The sequence below is a fragment of the Bos grunniens genome, chromosome 1 (genome assembly GCF_055505025.1).
Source record: "Bos grunniens cultivar Pamir isolate PY7600 chromosome 1, Bosgru_T2T1.0, whole genome shotgun sequence".
NCBI lineage: Eukaryota > Metazoa > Chordata > Mammalia > Artiodactyla > Bovidae > Bos > Bos grunniens.
This window is the reverse complement of record NC_141165.1, coordinates 113,293,682-113,314,826: the sequence shown is the minus strand read 5'-3', so window position 1 is coordinate 113,314,826 and position 21,145 is coordinate 113,293,682. Positions and strand designations below refer to the sequence as shown.

General features: G+C 40.0%; 2 protein-coding genes across 11 annotated transcripts in view; one reads left to right on the top strand and one right to left on the bottom strand.

The window, feature by feature from the left end:
• Positions 1 to 21,145, top strand: part of CMSS1 (cms1 ribosomal small subunit homolog) — a 394,950-nt gene that overhangs the window by 10,198 nt on the left and 363,607 nt on the right. The window lies entirely within an intron of this gene.
• FILIP1L (filamin A interacting protein 1 like) overlaps positions 224 to 21,145 on the bottom strand; it is a 306,532-nt gene continuing 285,610 nt past the window's right edge. For 6 of the 7 annotated variants that reach the window (XM_086410327.1, XM_086410344.1, XM_086410366.1 and 3 more), the window contains one exon: positions 16,746 to 19,885. In XM_086410327.1, coding sequence (XP_086266453.1) covers positions 17,089 to 19,885 — 2,797 coding nt within the window. In that variant the 3' untranslated portion in view covers positions 16,746 to 17,088. Of the gene's footprint in view, positions 889 to 16,745; positions 19,886 to 21,145 lie in introns of those variants that run through there. The other variant, XM_086410380.1, reaches the window with a different exon arrangement.

Genomic DNA, 21,145 nt, shown 5'->3' with positions numbered 1-21,145 from the left:
AGTGAGATTCCATGACCTGGTATATACAGGAGGGGCAACTTACTAGGAAAAGAAGGACAGAAGACTATGTGCCTGCAGGCAAGTGTACACACTACCCCAGCAATTACCAGGTAGGCCACAAAAAGGACGTGTTTGGCTGTTACTCATTTTTGTTGTTCCTTTCCTTCTTGTAACTAAGAAGAACCATTTCCCCCCCCCACCTCCTGGTCAAAAGAAGTCATAATTTCAGACCTTAAAGTATGATTTTAATCAACCTGCCATTTTTAATCTGACTTTCTTGAAGCAGAGTAGGAATTCTTGCTACCACATATTCTTAGCAAAGTTCTGTGGAATGAAGAATTACTTCCAGGTTCGCCAGAAAATTTTCAAAGTATTCCAACAAATCCAGTCCTGTTTTGGGCTAATGTCCAGCTTTGGGTTGCATTACGAGTAGGATGGCAAGTTGGGAGGATTTGGGGTGTGTGTCTGGGCCTATGATTTTATGAGTATGTGTATGCATATACATACATAGGTGAAAGAATGTAGTTGTGCTGCTCCTTCAGGATGGTATTCACCAGGCCCAGCAGCCTGTGAATGAACCATCTGTCTGTCTGCTGCGTCACCTTTTCCTGGAGAGGTTGCCCTTCATCTTTGTCCTTCCATGCTAATAACTCCAGGTTCCCAGATATTTCTGTCCGTGAATGTATCCAGGCACTGCATTGGCACGACTTACCTTTTTCCTCCCAAGTGGAGGAAAGTATTAGAGGTGACAGTCCTTATGATGTGTAGCTTCCCACAGCCAGTCTTATCCATAGGCCCTGGGGGAGCTTTAGGGGAAGGCTTAGTGATGCCTGTAGATTTTGGTTTAGGGATCCGTGTTGGAATTCTCTGCTTGCATACCTCCTTGATCTTGAATTAAACAGAAAAACAGAAGGTAGTTAATAGTACAGTTGGTAGAGAAGCAGACATTGTTGAGGACATAGCGTCACATTGGAGATTTTGGCTTTTTTGAAAACACTAGGTTCTAGGGACATATCAGATTAAGGATTGTCATGTTGAAGAAAAAAATTCAGTTAAACAATTCACCAACATGAGTTAAGTGTGTGCTTTGTTCAAGATTCTCAAGTGTAGGTAATGTTAGATACAGAGATAAATAGCTTATGTTTCTTGCTTTTTAGCAATCATGGTATAGTGGGAGATAAACAAGAGATGTGTCCCAAATTCATCTCAAAGTTTAATGAGATTGCCAGAGAAAGGTGAATTTCAAATGAGGGGTCTAAGAGAGCTTCATCAAGAAAGTAACATTTATCTTGGGCCTCCAAAGACTAGGGGCTTCCCTGGTGGCTCAGAGGGTAAAATGTCTGCCTCCAATGCTGGAGACCTGGGTTTGATCCCTGGGTCGGGCAGATTCCCTGGAGAAGGAAATGGCAACCCACTCCAGTACTCTTGCCTGGAAAATTACATGGACAGAGGAGCCTGGTAGGCTACAGTCCATGGGGTCGCAAAAAGTCGGACATGACTGAGCAACTTCACTCACTCCAAAGACTAGTAGGATTGTTAACAGCAGAATGGGAGAGCATTCCAAAGTAAAGGAATACTTTGACAATGTTCCTAAGGTAGGAAATTGGATACAGTTGAGAAATGGGATGACTTTAAATTAGGTTGTGTTTGGGAAACAGAATGGGAATGTAGACTAGGGCTAGATAGGGGAAATTGTACCTGATTCTATAGACTGTGTGTGTGTGGGGGGGTGGGTGGTGGTAGGGGAATAATAAGGACTTAGGCTGAGGGAAGACATATTGTGGAGGTACAATTGAACTAATATTTGTCCACAGCATATGAAGGGTGAGAGAGGAGTCACAGGTTGAATGATCTTGACTGGGAAAGTAGGTTGTGGAGTGTGAAAGAGTAAAGGCTTGATATAGTTATATTTGCTTGGAAATATACTCTTATTTATTTAGGAAAAATATTCTTGATTAAGAATACGTGTTGGTAAAGAGACGGGAAAAAGGTCTCAGGTAACTGCAGTTCTCCCATTATAACCCACAGGGATGACGATGATGAAGACAACTTCCCCCGTTTTGTTGCATTGTTCTTTCCTTGCTGTGACCTCAAAAATAGAAATCTTTTAAAAATGCATTGTCGTTTTCATCATATATTCCAAATAGTGTTTTTACAGAAACCCTTTTTGTGTTGTTTTTTATTCTGTAGAAATCTGTTTACACATTTTTATTATACTGATAAAAGTACAGTAAAGTCCCATGGTCTCTTTATGTAAACATTCACTTATTTTAAGTGCCCCCTAACTATTAATAGCAACCACATTTAGGTTTTCAAATAAATACTACACAGACTTGGCTAGAAAATATGAATCCTTCAATAAAGTATAAACTATATGAGGAATATGCTTTCTTTTGGTACAGCCTTCTCTATGCCTAGGCACTAGGAGAGTTGTTAGGCTTTAGTGTTCTTACTGACATTTTTTTTAATACTTAGTCCTAAGCATGGCAACCCACTCCAGTATTCTTGCCTGCAGAATCCCCATGGACAGAGGAGCCTGGTGGGCGAGACTAAGCACAGCACAGCAAGCATAGCAAATGAAGTATTGATACTCCGATATCATTCTCCTGCCAGGAAATAATCACAGATGCAGGCAAGGCTCTTTGTTTTAGCATTATTTATAACAGTGAAAAGTGGACATAGTTTAAGGCTGTAATAATCAGTATAGAGTAAATGAATTACACTGTAATCACATGAAAATATTATGCTGTCTTTAAATAATGATGCTTTTGATGATATAGAAAACTGTTTACTGGAAATGTTAAAAGCAGGATTTAAAACCGTATACACGCTTTAACTGTGTATATTTGAAGAGAAAATACTAGGAGAAAAAACACCAGTGGGGAGATCAAACCAGCCAATCCTAAAGGAAATCAACCCTACATATTCATTGGGAGGACTGATGGCTGAAGCTGAAGCTCCAGTACTTTGGCCACCTGATGAGAAGAGCCAGCTCATTGGAAAAGACACTGATGCTGGGAAAGATTGAGGGCAATAGGAGAAGGGGACGACACAGGATGAGATGGTTGGATGGCATCACAGACTCAATGGACATTAGTCTGAGCAAACTCCAGGAGATAGGGAAGGACAGGAAAGCCTGGCATGCTTCAGTCCCTAGGGTCGCAAAGAGTGAGGCACAACTTAGTGACTGAACAACAACAAATCAGTGGTTAACTCTGGTTAGTGGAGTTATAGTGTTTTTTGTTTTTCTTATATCTTCTCTACACACTACATTTTCTGTAATTAAGTATATAATTCAAAAAAAACACACTAAGTTATATTACAGGATAAAAAAGGAAAGAAATATTTAAGAGATCAGGACATTTCTGTGAACATCAACATATTGTGCAAACCATGAGTAAGTCAGCTGACCTTAAAACCACAGCATTAATAATAGCCTTTACAAAATAGGTTTCAGTGATGTCCTTTAACTTTGTCAAGATTTAGATCAGTTGTCCTGTTCAGTGTACAAAAATCTGTGTTGGGATTCTACTTAAATTGTGGATTCTTCGGCCTTACCTCTGGAAACTGTAATTCATTTAAATGTCTATGAATGCACCCAGGAATCCGCATTTTAAATAAACTCTCAAGGTGATTTATCTGATGCAGGGTGGTCAGCCTGACATACTTTGATAAACACTGCCATAGTTGAATCTCATTTAGATATAAGCTTTAAGGTTTCTTTCATCCTAGAACTCTTGTCTGCTTGGGTGTGGGAGGTTTAGTACTGCAGAAGGCCAGTGTTTCATGGCCCAGTGGTCCTAGATGCTCATCAGAACCACCTGAGGGCTTTTAAAGCATTGCAGATGCCCAGATCCCATCTCAAAATCTCCCGACTCAGATTGTCTAGGAATGTGGAATGAGCACCACAGGTTAGTCAGAACTGAAATCTGTCCAATAAACTAATTGATATTGAAGACAGTATTGATGGGTCCTGTTTCTGGTGAGCTGTACTGATACATGTTTGTAAAGACAGCATGGCTTGGAATGGTCATTGGTAGGGTCAGCTGCCTGAAAGTTACTGGGTTCCCATTGTCTATACACCATTGATGCTGCAAGTTAATTTTGGTTTTCTTGATAACTCTTGATCTCACTTCATAGTTTTTACCTTTAGATGGCAGCAGAGGCTAGTTATATTATTAGCACAACTCAATTTCATTTCCAAATCTTAAAAAAAAAAAAAAAAACTATTTTTTTTTGTTTGTATGAATTTTATACTTGGACATGTTTCAGTAAATGAGGTAGAGAGCGTTAAAATGTGTCATCTCTTGGATCATTTTTATAGAACACTATGTCAAATAGCTCCAAGAAAGCTTTATCCAAATTTGGAGAGCATATTGTAGGAGGAATCGATGCATATGGCTCTTTTAGGACCACACAGTGAATAAGAATTGGAGGTTCCTGGGTTTCATCAGAAAGCAGATGTCTTGGAGGAGATTAAGCAAGTTGGAAAGCTCATTCATAGAAGAAAAGTCTGTGGGGTTTTTTTTTTTTTTTTTTAATGTTTAACTCAGTTTAACATGGAGATTGGGGTTTGGAATGGATTACAAGTTTAAAAGATGCTGAGTTCAGAGAGGCAGAGGCCTCACTTATATTTAGGTAACAGTAGAAAGAAAAGGAAAATTTATTAAGTTCTTAAAATGTTAGCTTGTTTAGCCTGTGAGTTCTTAAAAGAAACGGAGCTATCTATATGATTGTGATTACAGCAAGTCATGAGATGGCAGTGAGCCTTAATGACCAAAAGAAGTACTGAAAGGTGAAAATGTTTTATTCAAAATCTCAATTCTTCAATCCAATTTCTACTTGATCCTTGTGCTCCTTCACACTGTCTTGGAGGGCAAACACCAGAACAAAATTAGTTTCCTTGTATGAGGAAACTATCAGATCCTAGTTATACAGCTGGAGTCAGAATGTTTCCTTTCTTCTAAATGAAATTAACTGTGTAAGTACTTTGAACTTTTTGGAGATGTATTGGCAACATATTGTATAAGAAAGCTGTGTTCCATCAGGAGTGTTCTTGACTCCAGGGACTGCAGGGCCCTCATTACACCTTTAACTCTAGAGGTTGAAAGGCTCAGGACTTCCAGAGACCATGAGTGGTTTTCATCTGTGGTCACTGGGGTAGGCAAGGGAGGGGCAGGTTCAGGGCTGCCTGACTTGCTTAGGGACCCAGCTATGGAATGCTTGGTCAAGGCCCTGGTCTTATCAGAATGACAGTGTTTTGTATTTTTGTTTTTATCTCTGTTTATGGGAAAGTACATAAGTAATGATGATGGATATGGTGATGAAAAGAAGGAAATACTAAATTGAGAAAAAATGTCTTTGGAATATTATTGCCTTCTTTTGTCTTTTGTATTGTTTGGTAAATCACTGATAATTTTTTTTTTTTAAAGGAAACAACAGATAATGAATCTGGCAGATAGCCCAAAATTTCATATGCTGCTTTGGCTTCTTTCTCTTGATTTTTCTCAGAACTTCCTCATTATACAATAAAACTTTGTCACTAAAATTTTAGTTTTATATGGCAAACGGTCCTTCTAAAGGAAACTCTGTAGTTTCATTAGCTCATTCCCACTAATGTCTTGTGAGAGAACGTTTGGTTTTAAATAGAACTGCTGTGCTGTGATTTATATTTAAGAGTTGTCCAGTTTCTGAGGTGAAGGCTAGAGGAAATTGATGCCTTCGTTTTATAATGTAACATGGTTTGTGGTTGTACCTAGTCACCTCCCAGTCTTTCTGTGGTAATTACACCATGGGCAGTCTAAGAATAAGCATCGAAATACAGTTTTCAAAAATCCTTCCTAACCTAGTTACTTCCATTTTTGTGTCCAGACACATAGCATCCCATTTAGAAATAGGATGTTCAAATATACTAACCTTGAACTGTTTTGTTTATCCCCTTTCTTTTTATTCATCTGTCAGGTTTTTCACCTCAGCTTTTTTTCTTTTTCTTCTATTTTGGTACCCACTCCCCTCTTCCTCATTCCCTTACATACACCCACATAACTTTTAAAAATCATCCTCCGGCTTATATTTTACAACAGCCTTGGGTTAGTGACTAGAGCACTGGGTGTGGCGCCAGGTAGACCTGGGTAGGTCTCGATTCTGGTTCTGGCACCACTGTCTGTGTGTGCTTGATCAAGCCAGTCAGCCTGTGGCCGACCGTAGTTTCCTCATCTTGTAACCCTTAGGATTAGACTGCCGACTTACAAGTTCCTTAGCGGGTAGAGATACTGTGTAGGAAAGTCCCTAGCGTATCCAAAGTGCTAGTTGTTACTAATGTCAACATTATTATCTTTGCTTTTTTCTTTTCTTTTTTACTTGTCTTTTTCTTTGTATCTGTTCTTAAGGTACTCATTTCTTGATCATAACGATAATTTATCTTCTTTGGTTATTTTATGTTTCTTGTTTTTCTGCTTTATCTCTTGCTCTCCCATCTCTCCAATTAATTCTTGGAAACATATTGCTAAGCATAGTTCCAGCAGTTGACCAGGCAGTGCCAGTTACTGGGCTGTGTTTCTAACCACCTCTGGCCCAGAAAACCTTCAGATATCCTTTTCTGTCCTCATCCTGCTTAGTCTATTCATTGTCTTTCTTTTTTAGAGTTTATTTGAAAACATATTCTGTCTTGTCTTTTTCTGTCTTTTAATTGTTCAAAAATTGAAGCAGTTATACCATCTATAATGCCCTTTGACCCTGACATTCAGTGATTCTATGAAAACAACAAATGCAATTCAACTGTGGCCCCCAGGTGTGTTGTTAGACCTGTGCACTTTTGCTGAGCTCCTATTACCAGCAGTATTTAAGTCCTGGATACTGTAATACAGTGGTTCTTAACTTTTATAAACCCAAGAATGAGCCAGGCAACTTGTTAAGACGCAGATTCCTTGCATTGGACTTCACAGGTTTGGGTATGTGGAAATCTGTGGAGGCCTTGGTAATTCTGATAAATGCGATCAGTGACTGCATTTTGAGAAACATTAATATGAGAGTTTCAAGCCATAAATGACAGCTTATTCTTATTCAAGAGATTATAGGATTATAGTGTAAGAGGGGTGACAAAAGACTATAATGAGGCAAAATTAAGTGCTATAATAAAAGTATAAACAGAAATGTTTTGGAAACTCAGAGGAAAATTGAGAAAAATAATTTTCTGGAGGAATTGACACTTAAGGTAGGAGTAAGATTTCAGTAAAGGAACGAAGAGAGAAGAGCGTTATTGTCCGAGGAACTGCATGAGCAAAGGCATAGCGCTAGAAGGCCTGTGGTGTGTGAGGAGATGGTCAGTACAGCGTCCTGGTGAGGGCACACATTATGTCCAGAGTTTCAAAGGGAGAGGAGGTGACAGGTGGAGGCCTGATTGAAAGTTTGGATTTGGGCCACTCAGTAACGTAAGTGCTAAATAAGTGCGGTTTTGAGGCGAGGGACTGGAGAATTGCCATGGTCAGGACAGTGCTGTAGAAAGATCACCAGCAACACAAGTGAAGGTTGTATTAGAGGTATGGGGTTAAATCCAATAGTTTAACTATTTTACAGTAGCATCTGTTCTGAAGTCTGGTTGTGGGGAGTACTAGCACACATAAAAGAGAGAGGGCAGAGGGAGAAATACCAGGGCAGAGTGGTCGGCTGGATCTAGAGGATGAGCAGAGATATGGAGAATAGGACTCAGATGTTGACCCTGGGTGACAGGGAAGGTGGTGGACCACCACCAGAAGTGAGACAAAGCAATCCAGAGAGCAGTCCGAGAGTGACAGAGCCCAGGGGTCTAGGCACATGCCCAGTTTGAAGTGCAGTCCCATCTTCCATGTGCAGCTGTTTGGTAGGCATTGAAAACTTGGAGATGCTGCTTTGAGAATCATCATAGAAAAACTGCTGATACCATTCAAGTGGCTGAGGCAGCCCAGGGAGAAAATGTGATTCCCCCTCACCTGCCACTTTTTCCTTCTCCCAGCGTGGGTACTTCTGTATACTTTTCCCAAAGCCTGAGAGGTGAGTTTTATGCCCCCATTCCCACTACAAGGCTGCCTGTCTTATTAACTGATAAGAGTGTGACTAGTTCTGAGAGTAGCCCTCTAAGGAGACATTTCTTTCCGGTACTTGAACAATGCACAGTGATTGAGCCGTTTTCCAGGCATTGATTGGCTCTCTGAGGGGAGGGAAACCCTGCCCCTCTCCTGTGGTCACCAGGCTGGCCCCTGGGCCATTATGTTTGGGCTGAGGAGACAGATTACTTAAGCTTGCAGTCTCTGAGGGGGTCTGCCACTCCTTAGCACAGGGGTGTTCAGTAACTACAGGATGGTCCCCCTTAGCACATTTCCTTCCTTATTGGCAGTCTGAGAACGCCTGGAATAGAGCCATAGTTGATAGGTCGGCCTAAGAAAATAGTATTAATTGTCCATTGTTCTCCCTAGTCCTCTCATTACGCTTCTTAGAAGCTAAAATCAGCAACTCCAGCAGCATTTATATTTTCTAAAATTTTTGCAATATATATGCATTATTATAATCAGAATAAACTTTTATATAAAAAATTGTGCTGCTTGTGTCTGTCACTGTGAGAGAGATTGTCCTTCTCAGAGTGATCCCAGCTACCCTGAAGGGACCCGTCAGGTGTTTAAATGTTTCTCATGTAATGGACTCTTTAGGGATCTATTGCAGTTTTAACTCCTCTTTCTATAAAATGATATTTCTCTGAGGCCTCAAAACTGACTGGTATCAGTGAATTTAAGCAAGAACTCCATTAAAAGGTAGAGAACAGAAAAGGAATAGCTCTTTTTTTAAAAAAGAGAAGGGGAAAAAACAGCCAACTGACTAAATGGTAAAGGCTGGTAAATTGTTCTTGAGGAATTGCTTTGAGTGGCTGCATTGAAGCAGGTCTTTATATGTACTTAATTGTAATGAGGGGCTTCCCTGGTAGCTCAGGCTTCCCCGGTGGCTCAGATGGTAAAGCATCTGCCTGCAAAGCAGGAGATCTGGGTTCGATCCCTGAGTCAGGAAGGTCCCCTGGATAAGGAAATGGCAACCTGCTCCAGTACTCTTGCCTGAAAAAGCCCAGGGACAGAGGAGCCTGGCAGGATACAGTCCATGGGGTTGCAAAAAGAGTCAGACACAACTTAGCAACTAAACAGCAATTGTTGTGAGAGATAATTGGAGATCAATATGAAGATTTTTCTCTAAAATGACAATTTTATTTGTGATAACTCCCCAAGTTTACAGTTATTTAATTCTGAATTGGAAGCAGAATTTAGAGACTGACAAGGTTGAACCCTGGGCTTCCCATGTGGCTCAATGGGTAAAGAATCTGCCTACAATGCTGGAGATGTGGGTTTGATTCCTGAGTCAGGAAGATCCTCTGGAGGAGGGCATGGCTGCCCACTCCAGTATTCTTGCCTGGAGAATCCCATGGACAGAGAAGCCTGGCAGGCTACAGTCCATGAGGCCTCAAAGAGTCGGACATGACTGAAGTGACTGAGCATGCATGCATGCAAGGTTGAACCCTAACATTTCTCCCCGAGCTCAAAAAATACACAGTTCTTTTTTTGTAAAGTGATTTTGGGACCTTAAATCTTTTCTTATAAGTCATGATGCTGCTTGAGAAATGGAAACCCTAAATTAGGGTATGCCATCCCAGGAAGATTTTCTAGGGTTCTGCAAAGGCAGAAGTCTCACCACCTCTGGGCTAAGCTGGTGGTGCTTGTCTTTTTGATGACTAGACCTTGATCCCTAGATTGCCTTCTCTGGAGATTTTGGGTCAGGACTGTCAGGACTGTCAACGTGGCCACCTGCTTACAAACTTTGATGTGTGTGGTTGTGATGTTGCTTCTGTGGATCATTGTCACTCATTTCTGATGCTTTTCACTCCAGCCACCTCTGAGGAGATCAGGTACCTCTGTTCTTCACAGACTGATAGCCTGTCCAAACTCATTCTTCACTCCTGGAGTTTGTGCTTTTGCCTGCAGACTCCTGTTTTAGGATAGAGTGGGGTTGGACTGCAGCTTTAGTGCTCCCTGACAACTTGTACCTCTCCTTGGTCTTGCTTTCTCGCATCTTCTATCTGCAGCATCATCCCCAGTCAGTCTTTCCCAAGCCTGCCCATTGGTGTGGGGCTTGGCCTTTCACCTTCATTAGCTCTTAACAGTGGTCTGTAGATGGGAGGAGTTGAAAGAAGAGGCAGATTGCTGCTCTTGTCTATGGTGATCTTGGAAGCTTTCAGAAGAGGTCAAGCTCGAGCCAGACCTTTCGCTGTAGATCATTAGATTAGAGCAGAGAATTCTCTCCAGGTAGAGCAGTGGGGTGGAGAAGGCAATGGCACCCCACTCCAGTACTCCTGCCTGGAAAATCCCATGGACAGAGGAGCCTGGTAGGCTGCAGTCCATGGGGTCGCTGTGGGTTGGACACAACTGAGCGACTTCACTTTGACTTTTCACTTTTATGCATTGGAGAAGGAAATGGCAACCCACTCCAGTGATCTTGCCTAGAGAATCCCAGGGACGGGGGAGCCTGGTAGGCTGCCATCTATGGGGTCGCACAGAGTTGGACACGACTGAAGCAACTTAGCAGCAGCAGCAGAGCAGTGGGGAAGAAGCAGGGAAAAGCCCCGTGTGTGTATGCAGGGGTGTTCCGAGTGTTCTGGCTGAAGCGGCAGACTGTGAGGCAGAGAATAGGCAGCTAATGTTAGGCGCCCGGTCTGTGTTCTGAGCTGGATTAGATACGATTTATTATGCTTCCCCTTTGCGCTGAGATAGCTTCATCTCTAAAATTGTGATGATATCCACTTTACAGGGTTATTACGAAATAAAATAACAGTGTATAAAGCATTAGTTTTCTCTATCTCACTACCCAGAGAACGTCTTTGAGGACAGAGTGCCCTAGCATGGTAGTCAAGGACCTTCAGGTTCTGACAATACTGTGCCTTTTGCATCTTGTTATTCAGTCGCTCCATCGTGTCTGACTCTTTGTGACCACTCCCCAGCCGTGTCAATGTCAGCCACACTGCATCACTCACTGTTCCTCGAATGCTGGTTTTCTGCTCTCCTGCCTGCCCCCGCACCTCTGCTCTGAGAACCTTCTGGAATCTCTGTCCCAGTTTTCCTTCTCTCTCAGACAGCTACCTCTCCTCCAGTCAGATCCTATCTGTGTCTGAAACCTGACCCCTGAACCCTGTCCAGGGTAATCTATTCCTCCTCCAAAGGCCTATAGAACTTGCTGTCTATAGAATTCCTTTTCTGTATTGTGCTCTTAATTACCTTTTAAGGTAGTTCTCAACTCTTGCCTTAGATTCTAAATCTTATCACCTGCATAGCTGTCTTGCACAGCAATGAGTAAATATTGGGTGTTTCATAAATGTTTGTGGGTTCATTCTTGTAAGTGATTTGTTGAGGAATGAATGGTGCTTGTATCCTCATAGAAGACATAGAATCACTTGTAATGATTCTGTATTATAAGCTAATACAAATGGGATTGAAACGCCTCACAGAAGACTTTAGAAAGTTCTAAACAGTAAAGGGTTATTTCTTAAGTTCTTAGGAATCCTGCTGAAACCCACCTTTCCCCCATTTTGCCCACCAAAGCAAAGTTGGTTGGTTGTCTAGACTTCTATTTCTTCCAAAGGCATGTGAAGAATGGAAAGCTCATCTGAAAATACTGGTTTGTAGTATAGTATCTTTGAAAGAGACAAAGGTAAAAGGTATTAATACAAACAAAAACGTTCAAATATGCATGTGCTCTAGGCCTGTCTATCAAATTAGTAGAAACAAGCCTTATGCAATGAAACTCCTCAGCGCAGATTTTTAAAGTTGCTTTGAGGCTTATTTTAGTCTGGTTCCAGATTCTCATCTCTGTATATCAGATATAGGAAGCTCTTGAAGCTCAGTGAATCTTTCTCCTTAGCACCCACCCCATTCAGTTTGTCACTATCGGTGGATTGATCCGTTGTGTCCACTGTGGTTCTTTGAAGAGGAGACACTAATGCTGAGATGCTGTGATGTCACTGAGACAGGGGTGCTATGTCAGTAATCTTTCTCCACCCTTCCAGAGGCCTAAAGAATGGCAGAGAGTGAGACAGCCTTTGTAGATCTGTAGGGCCTATTGTTGATTATTCAGAGATGACTAGCCTTTGAAAAAGAAACAAAACTGATAGGCAAAAAAAAGGGTGTGTTTTAGGTAACCTCACAAAAATATCATACAGAACCACTTGGCTATGTGGGAAAAGGAACTCACTAAAATACAACTTTTAGGCTTTCAAAAAATTATCTCACGTAACTCGATAAATTTTATTTCTCTTGACCAGTAATTTTGTGACAAAAATAAATTTGAAAATGAGGCCACAAGAGGATTATCTGTCAGATTTCTGACTGCAGTGCTAAAGGTTAGCCCAGATTATATTTTTATGGCACTGTTCTAAGTGTTGTAAAACCTGGTGTCCTGATAGAATATTGACAGAGTTGTATGTGTTGCCATATGAACAGCGTTAATGTATTATCAGATTATAGGGTACTTAGAAGTGTGTTGGCTGGTTAACTTGCTCGACTCCCTAAGGATTCTTTACCCTACAGCCTTGCCTTTGGGGGTTACCTGCTCTGACTGCACAGTAGAAGGATCCACCAGTTACAAAGGAAAGGACTTGGAGCTTAATCTAAATGAAAATGAGTTTTAAGGTTTGGGGATTTTATTGAACCACTTATCTTCCTTATTCTTTCTTGGCTTTGCTTCACTGTGGCCTAAGGTGAATGGAGTCCTTTGTTTTGGCTCATCCAAACTGCTCTCTTTAATGTATGTTCTGGACCATTCCCAAGAAATGCTGTAGGGTTATGTTGAGGCCCAGGGACCTGAAGGTGAAACAGAGCTTGTAGTTGTCAGACAGCTGCTACTGCTCAAAGATTCAGACATGTATGCTTTGCTACTGTTGTAAAACTGGGAACCTTCCCACCTTATAAAATGGCAGTTTTTATTGAGCTTTTCTTTTGAATAAAAAGAAAACCTGGAGAATAAGCCATGTTTGTCATGCCAGCCACTAGAGGGTGGAATAGTCACACTTCCTGAAACAGGTGTAATTCATTCTGATAGAGCAAGACTAGAGTCAGAACGTATTTGCTAGTGTTTATCAATATATCAGTAGATATGTCTGAGTGGCTTTAGTCATGTCCAACTCTTTGCAGTGCTATGGACTGTAGCCCACCAGGCTCCTCTATCCATGGGATTCTCTAGGCAAGAATACTGGAGTGGGTTGCTTTGCTCTCCTCCAGGGGATCTTCCTGACCCAAGGATTGGACCTGTGTCTCTTATGTCTCCTGCACTGGCAGGTGCTGCATGGGAAGCCCAAGTCCTTCTTTAGGTACATAGTAATCAGCAGAGGAACTTGTTAAAAAAATGCAGCTTCCTGGGCCCTATCCTCAGAGACTGGGATTTGATAACTCTGGGTGGGACATCAGGGGATTTTCATAATGTGTTTTGAATTTTACTTTGAGAAATGTAGATCCTATTGTTTTGGGCATGCATTATTGCCTAATTATTTTTTCTCTTAGGATTGCAAAGCAAAATGATTATCTGGAGGAAAAGACAATATCAGAAGCCAAAATGTAGGGAAACTAGAGTGTTATTAAAGCTCTCTCTCTGCCTTTGTCTAACAAGTTTCAAAGGAGACTCACTTGGTAAAAATTAAGTATCAAACAGCTGTGAAAAATGTTTTTGTGTGGAGTTATATTTTAGTCAATAAAGATCACAGAATCTTTATACCACAAGTCTAAAAATTTTAAATTAAATACCCCTTTTATGGTCATCTCACAGTGCAACCTAGTTTATCCTTTGTCTAATGTCTTGGCATTCTGAAATGTAGTTGTAGAAATTCTCTAAGTACTAACAGAATTTATATAATCCTGTCATCATCTTGAACACATAGAGAGACTTTGCTTTGTATGTAAAGATCCAGTTGTTGTAATGTATAATGTCCTTCTTGTAAGGATAACTCAGAGCAGTGGCCTCCTTGGGAAAGCTTTGGAAATGGTCTTAAAAGGCAAGAAGAATGTCATTAAAATAAATTGACAAAATAAAATAAAATGTCATAAAATAGAATCATTCAAAACCGTGATAGAATGCTGCAGCTCAAAAAGTTAAAAGGATCAGGGACTGAGTAAAATGAATCTTGGTTCTGAAGCTAGGACCTCAGATGAAATGAAAGGAAGATATTTTTTCAGATGTTTATAGAAACAATCATGTCTCCTATGAGCCTCTCAAGGGCCTTCTTTTCTTCAAGAACACAACCCTCCACTTCCACATATCTCATATGAAGATTTTCCAGTGACATTTCCTCTCTCCTTCCTAGTTTTCAGGATTCGTCTGTGATTTTATGTGCAATAAAAAGAAAGTCCTGGAACCCCACATACACATATGCACACATAAGCACACAGAGTTATGAAGAATTATTTTTGAAATTAAAGGCCAAAAATGTAGTCTGTGTCATTCTTTGTATGATTTTATGGAAAAGAAACTTTTTTTTAAGAGATGATGCTCTCTTTACCATAAACTTTGATTAGTAGCACTTTTAGTAATCTATATATGTTATTAATAAGACAGTGTTTGTAAATTTTGATGTGGATATGAATTGTTACACCAAAGTAGTCCTAGTAGAGGAACCTCTAAAAGAAGTTCAGTTCCTTGAAAGTCCAGTAGATTTCCAATAATGTTAATTACTTGGGAAGCCTATTTGTAGTTAATATCTGGAGCAGGATGATGAAATGAGAATTTGTGTATTATAATCATAGAGCACAGGACTTGGGGTATTAACTTTATTATATAAAATTGCTTGGCTCACATAAGATAAGAAATTGAATCCTTACAAAACAGTTCAACTAATGAATAGTCCAGAGCCTCTCAAACTCTTAGTTACAAGTGTGCCCAAAATGGATCTTTTCCTCAGTACTTGGGGCAGCCGGGAGGAACCTGGGCATGACAGGAGTCCCTCAGCTCATCACCTCTGCCTCTTTATCCATCCAGTGTGTTTTCTGTTTATGTCATTATGTGACAAAGTTGGGAAATGCTGGGAAGACTTTGTATTTTAATTCTTTCTAGTTTCTGTTTATTATTAGTTGATTATAAACTATTTCTGTTTTTTATTAGTTGATCACCATTCACCAAAACTTTATATGTACTCTCTTGATTATTATCTTAAAAGATATCCCATGTAGCAACATTATCAGTGTCTACTTTAAAAGATATAAAATAACAGTTGTAGTTTCTTCTGAAGTTCTAATCCAAGGTAACTTAAAAACAGTTTTGGAAAACATTTAGACCATCATGTATTCTGTAATACAGTTGGGTCACTGCCGATTCCCATGATAAATGTGTTTAAACAGAAGCTTTCTCATTCATCACTAACCTCAGCTTTCATCCAAATTTATTTAATGATGATGCAAGCCCACAGCGTTGGTGTTGCAGTTCATCACCATGGAAGTGTTTCTGTCAACAAATCCTTGCTTTGCTATCATGAAATTGATTTTGCAGGAAAAGGAGGATAATTGTGAAAGATGGCTTTTACTTCTAAAGATCCTCACAGTTTTCCTGGGTGTCTAAATGAATTGTGTTTAAAATCAATAACTGGCAATAAAATTGACCACACTAAATTAACAGTTATGAGGTTGGAAAAGGGAAAATGGCAGTGAGCTACTTTGTCTGAAATCATGTTTTTGGAATGTGGCTTGGGGACCAGATTTGTAATATGAAATGTTCCTCTGAAAGCTGTTGTTCTCTGCTACAGAGGTACAGATTATGCTGACAGTCCCAGTATCAGAATTCCTAGGATGCTTTTTCTTTCTTTAAGGATTACTGAGTTTTTCTCACCTACCTTGAAAATCATATAACAATAATCACAGAAGAAAATTCCTCAACTAACATACAGTATTTAAAAAAATATGCCTTTTCTATAACTTATGTTTGTTTTTTGTTTGCTTGTTGGGAGGTTAAAAAAAAAAAACAACAACCTACAGTCAAGTTTAAGCTTCTGACTGCAGACCACTAACAAGTAAGGTTGGAAGCAGCTACCTTAAGTAGTTCAAACTATTCTGGGAGCCAAATAGGAGAAAAGAACAATAATGACATTTTTGGTTTGAAGCAGAGTGTTCAAGAGCATATGTTTTAGTGGCTAATTCTAGGCTGATTTCTAGCATATGTTTTAGTGGCTGTTTAGATGTAGACAAACATGTTAAGGGGATTTTTAATGTATGGTAGAAACACAGTCAACTCTTGATTGTCAAGGTAACTTGTATTTCCAAAGGTGCTTTTTCTGGCTTCCTAACACACTTCTTTCTTTCACCTGACATGCCTCAGCTCATACATGCTCACAAAAGCAAATTAATATTATTTTATTCAGCGATTATGAGTAAACATTTTATTAAGTTTCTAAATTCCTAATATGTGCTAAATACTGTGCTGGGCACCAGGGATATTAGGAAACATCTCAAGCGTGAAGTCAAGTTTGCTCCTGTGAGATCTTGTAGTTCACCTTGAAATCAAAGAGCCATAAAATTTTATTTATTTCAGCTACTTCCTTCTCCTCTAATACCTGATCAGAAGTTGACTATAAATGGGAAATAGATCCTGTTTGTTTTTAATGAAGAATTAATAGACATTATGAACAGGAAATAAAATTCTATTATACATGCAAAAAAAAAAAAAACAAACACAGAATGACCAAAAGAAAATTCAGCAAGCAATGGTAAAAATAACAAATTATTTACTGCTTTATAATGTTAAAGTATTTCACCAAGACAAGTTGCAGTCAAATTAATGTGAGTTATGGAAAATGAAATACATAAAGATGTATTTAAACAAGTGCAGACTAAATATTTTCCATACAGGGTATGTAAATGAAAAGATATACAGTAAGTGCACACTTGATACGACTATGCAGGCAATAGTTAGTTTCAGATACTCTTGGATAGTTCATGCATAAACCTTCCCAAAGTACAAGTTCAGTCAGTCTTTGGGGGGATGTGGAGGGATAATTAAAAAGGACTGAGTTCCTTGCAATATCAGTATAAACCGGATAAGGAAGGGTCGTCAGTTATATATATTACTTACTGTAATTTGTGACTGTCGAGGAAGAGGTGTGGCTGTTGGTGTGATAGTAATACTGCTGGTGACTTTATTGGTTGTTTTGTTTAGTGCCCCATTAGTTAAGCCTTGAGTTCTGTTATCCTGCAGTGGTGTTGAAGGGCTGGCAGGTCTCACGGGGCTGGCTACAGCTTGCATGTAAGGACTTCCTAAGTGAATGTGGATTTTATTATCCTCAGTAGTTATCACACTTGAACTGTTACTATTTGAACGCTGAAACTGCCATGATGACTGCCGGTCAGGGGAGACTCTGAAAATTGCGTGCTTGGCACTGATTTCTATCGGCTCGGGAGAGCGTCCCTGCTCAGGGGAGCTAGCTGAACCAGTAACAGCCAAAACCTGAATAGGTGACATTGTCCTTTCTGGAGTTATGGAACCACAGGACTCTGGGGTCTGTGCCCTGGCAAAGGTTGCCATGGTAATTGGGGACATGCCTTGCTCTAAATTCATCAGGCCTTCAGCAGAGGTTTTTGATTTCACTGGTGTTATGGACGCATTTTGGAGGATGGTGATCCTTTGCTTTGGGGTGCCACAGTTTGGTATCACTGCAGTGCTTGTGTAAGAGTGAGGACTCTCTGTGGTCGGACTTGTGATTTCAAGAGTGGCTGTGTTTTGGACATGGTCTGGAGTAACCTTTATATGAAGTGGTTGCCCAGGTGTGTGGCTTAGGACTAAATCTCCGGGTTGCATGAAGTTGCCATTGGGTTTAGTCTGTATTTTGCCATTCTGAGGATGGCTCTCCTTGGATTTCATCCAAGGAATCCAGAGCTTCCTGTTAACAGGACAGGGAGTGGATGAGTTGCATTTGAAGGAAAGCACAGACTCCTCATCATTAGGGTCCTCATCCTGGTCCTCACTCTCCTCATATAACTGACCATTGATGACAGCTCGTTCCAGAGGAATGAGACTCTTATAATCAGGTGGCTCATTGTCTACTGCTTCTGTTTGAACTTCTTTAGAAAATACTTGAGGGTCAGAGATTCTTCTTCCATTGAGATTGGGCCGGAGGCTCTTACTGAAGTGACGATACCGCTCTAACTCTTTAGTGAGGTTTTCAATCTCTCTTCCTAAATCTCTGTTCCTGTTCTCTTGTTGATTGAGTTTCTTTTGCAGAACTGAATGATCTCCCTGGAGGTGACATATCAGGTCCTCAGTTGCCATGTATTCATGAATTTTCTCTTTCAGTGCATCCACTTCTCTTGAGAGGTGACCTGACTTAGCTTCTTCTTCTTGAAGCCTTTTGAAAAGCCATTGTTCATGGCTGGACTCTGTCTTTTCTGCTAACTTGTACTTGGCAAGTTCCATTTTAACATGCTCCAGCTCTTCAGATAAAAACTGAGCTTTGTCGCGTTCATTAGCATACCTTCGTTCCAGAGTCTCGTACTCATCTTCAGTTTTCATGAGGTCATCCTCAATGGCTTTCATATCCTTTAACTTCAGTTTCAGTCTCTCCACTTCTTGCGAAAGCTCTTTAATCTTATTGTTCTCTTGGTGTAATGCTGTTGTGGATTTACCAGAATCCTGATTTAATTTGTTTTTTAGGAAATCTTTCTCAGTTGCTTCCAGGGATTGAAGCCTATTTTTCAACACATTAACCTTGGACAGGAGATCATTTCCTTTCTCTTCCTCCGCTTTCAGTTTGTTTTTTAGATCATCTCTCTCTTTGGTTACACTGTACATTTTTTCTTCCACATCAGTTTTGGACTTCAGTGCCCTTTTAGTTTCCTCAATTAACTTCTCAGTAACTGTTGTCACTTTATTTTGCTCCACTTGGAGCTGAGAAGCAGCAGCTTGTAACTTATCTTCAGTTTGCTTTAATTTTTCACTCATTGTTTTCCGTTCATCTACCAGCATCACAGTCAATGTTTTCAATTTAGTTAAATCCTCTTTTAAGGTGAATTCTGTCTTTTCCAGACGACTTTCAATGGCTTCTAGCTCTTTGATCCTTATCTTTAAACTCTCTAGTTCCTGAGACAGTTGCTTTGTGGTCATCCTTTCTTTTTCTAAATTGCATTTCAGCGAGTAGCATTCTTGTTTGCTTTTGCTGAAAGCATCTTCTAATTTTTCCAGAGCCATAATCTTTTTATTGAGTTTTTCAACCTCAAGTTTAAAGTCTTTACTCTGTGATGTTTCCTTTTCTAGCCTCTTATTGAGATCTCTGCACTGCTCCTCCATTTTTATGAGCTCTTCATCCTTCCCTTCCATTTCTAGCACACGTTTCCTGAGCTCCTCCACCTCAGTCATGATACTAGAGTTTCCATATTCTCCCTTGTTAATTTTTTCTTTTATATCTTGCAGCTCTTCTTCTGCTTTCCGTAAAGACCTGTTTGTCTCTTCTAACTCATCAATTTGCCGGCTGAGTGCTGCCAGCTTTTGTCGAAGCTGGCGATTTTGGCTGTCCTCATTGGTGAGCTTCGCCATAATTGTTTCTTGGTTCTGGTGGAATTTTGTGGTCTGCGTTTGCAGTTCGTTCTCTAGTCTGGTTGCCTTCTGTTCTTCCTCCTGAGCTCTGGCTTCAGCAAGGGCTAGTTTAGCATGTGTTTCCTTTGCACTTGTGGTTAGGTCCTGGATTTTCTGTCTTTGAAGGGCAAGTTGTGCCGTCAGCCTTTGTTGTTCGTCCACCACCATCAAAGCAAAAGACTTCAGTTTGGTCAGCTCCTCTTTCAGGGCGGTGACCCTCTTCTCTTTTTCCTGCTCCTTCTTCTCCCGGGACTCAGTTTCTTGGTCAATCAGCCTTTTTAATCTGAAAAATACAAGAGTGCGTTCTATTTTGTAACTGGTGCTTTCGTAACTTACAGGCTGTGAGTAAACATGTATGTAATTTAGACAGTATCAACTCATACAGTAATGGAAAGGAGTTCCTGAATTTGATGGAGGTGGGGAATCTTGCTCTTTTTTCCCACTTCCTGCTTTCTTCCCACTCATTGATTGTTAACAGTTTTCGTTCACCAGGAGCCTTAGTGAAAGAGTAAGGACAAGAATGTTTGGTTTAAATTGCTTGTGTAACATATAATCAATAGACATTGTAGCCTGAAGATTGTAAAAACAAGCACAAGCTTAAGACTCACTTGGACCAAGCTTCAAGACTGGCCCTACTCTTACCAACTAATTAACCTGGGCAGTTATTTAACATCCCCTGGGCTTCAGTTTCCTCTGTGAAAACTGGAGGTGATAACTTACTTTATTATCCAGGGGCCATTTGTGAAAACTAAATGAGATTATTCATCTAAGATTCTCACAGTGCTGACCCATAAGCATTTGAGAAGTTTTGTTGCTGTTGATCTGTTTTATTAATGTGGTTATTATTGTATTTATCAAATGGTTTGCTTGAAACATTACAATATGTGATTACTAATGTTTGATTAGCTTCCTTATTCTTAGTTAAGATTAAATTTATTCACATTGCTTATAAGTTAGGCACTTTACTAATGGACCTATTTGCCAGCTTAAACTTGGTTTACACTAGCCTGACATTGTGTCAGGAATCCATGCACATCTATCTTTATTCCTACAGTGGATGGTAGTTGAATGAGAGGAACTGACAAGTACCTGAAGGGGTTTAGAGTTTTCGTAACATATGGGAAGAGCATGGGATTTGATACAAAAGAGCTTGATGAGTGTCAGATATTAGAAATGATGGAGGAAAAACTCTTATCAGGAACCATTTTGAATCATGAGTCCTTTGAATGATGACTTTGATAACATGTTATTTTTTTCTTTATGTTTTAAATTTGTCAATAAAACATGGAAGACATATTGTATGCAGTATAAACTCTCTCTTCCACACACTTTTTCCCTCAGTATTGAGGTCACAGTTTTAAATTTGTGGCACTCCTAATTACACTGGGAATGGGCTGATTATAGAGGATGTAATTACAGCTTTGCAGTATTGTTATACAGAAGCTAAAATAGGATGGAATCCCTGAAGAATTTAACTGAGGGACTTGTCATAGGTGAAAAGTTGTAAATATTTGTTTTCTTGATCAAGCATAGAGAGTTTTAG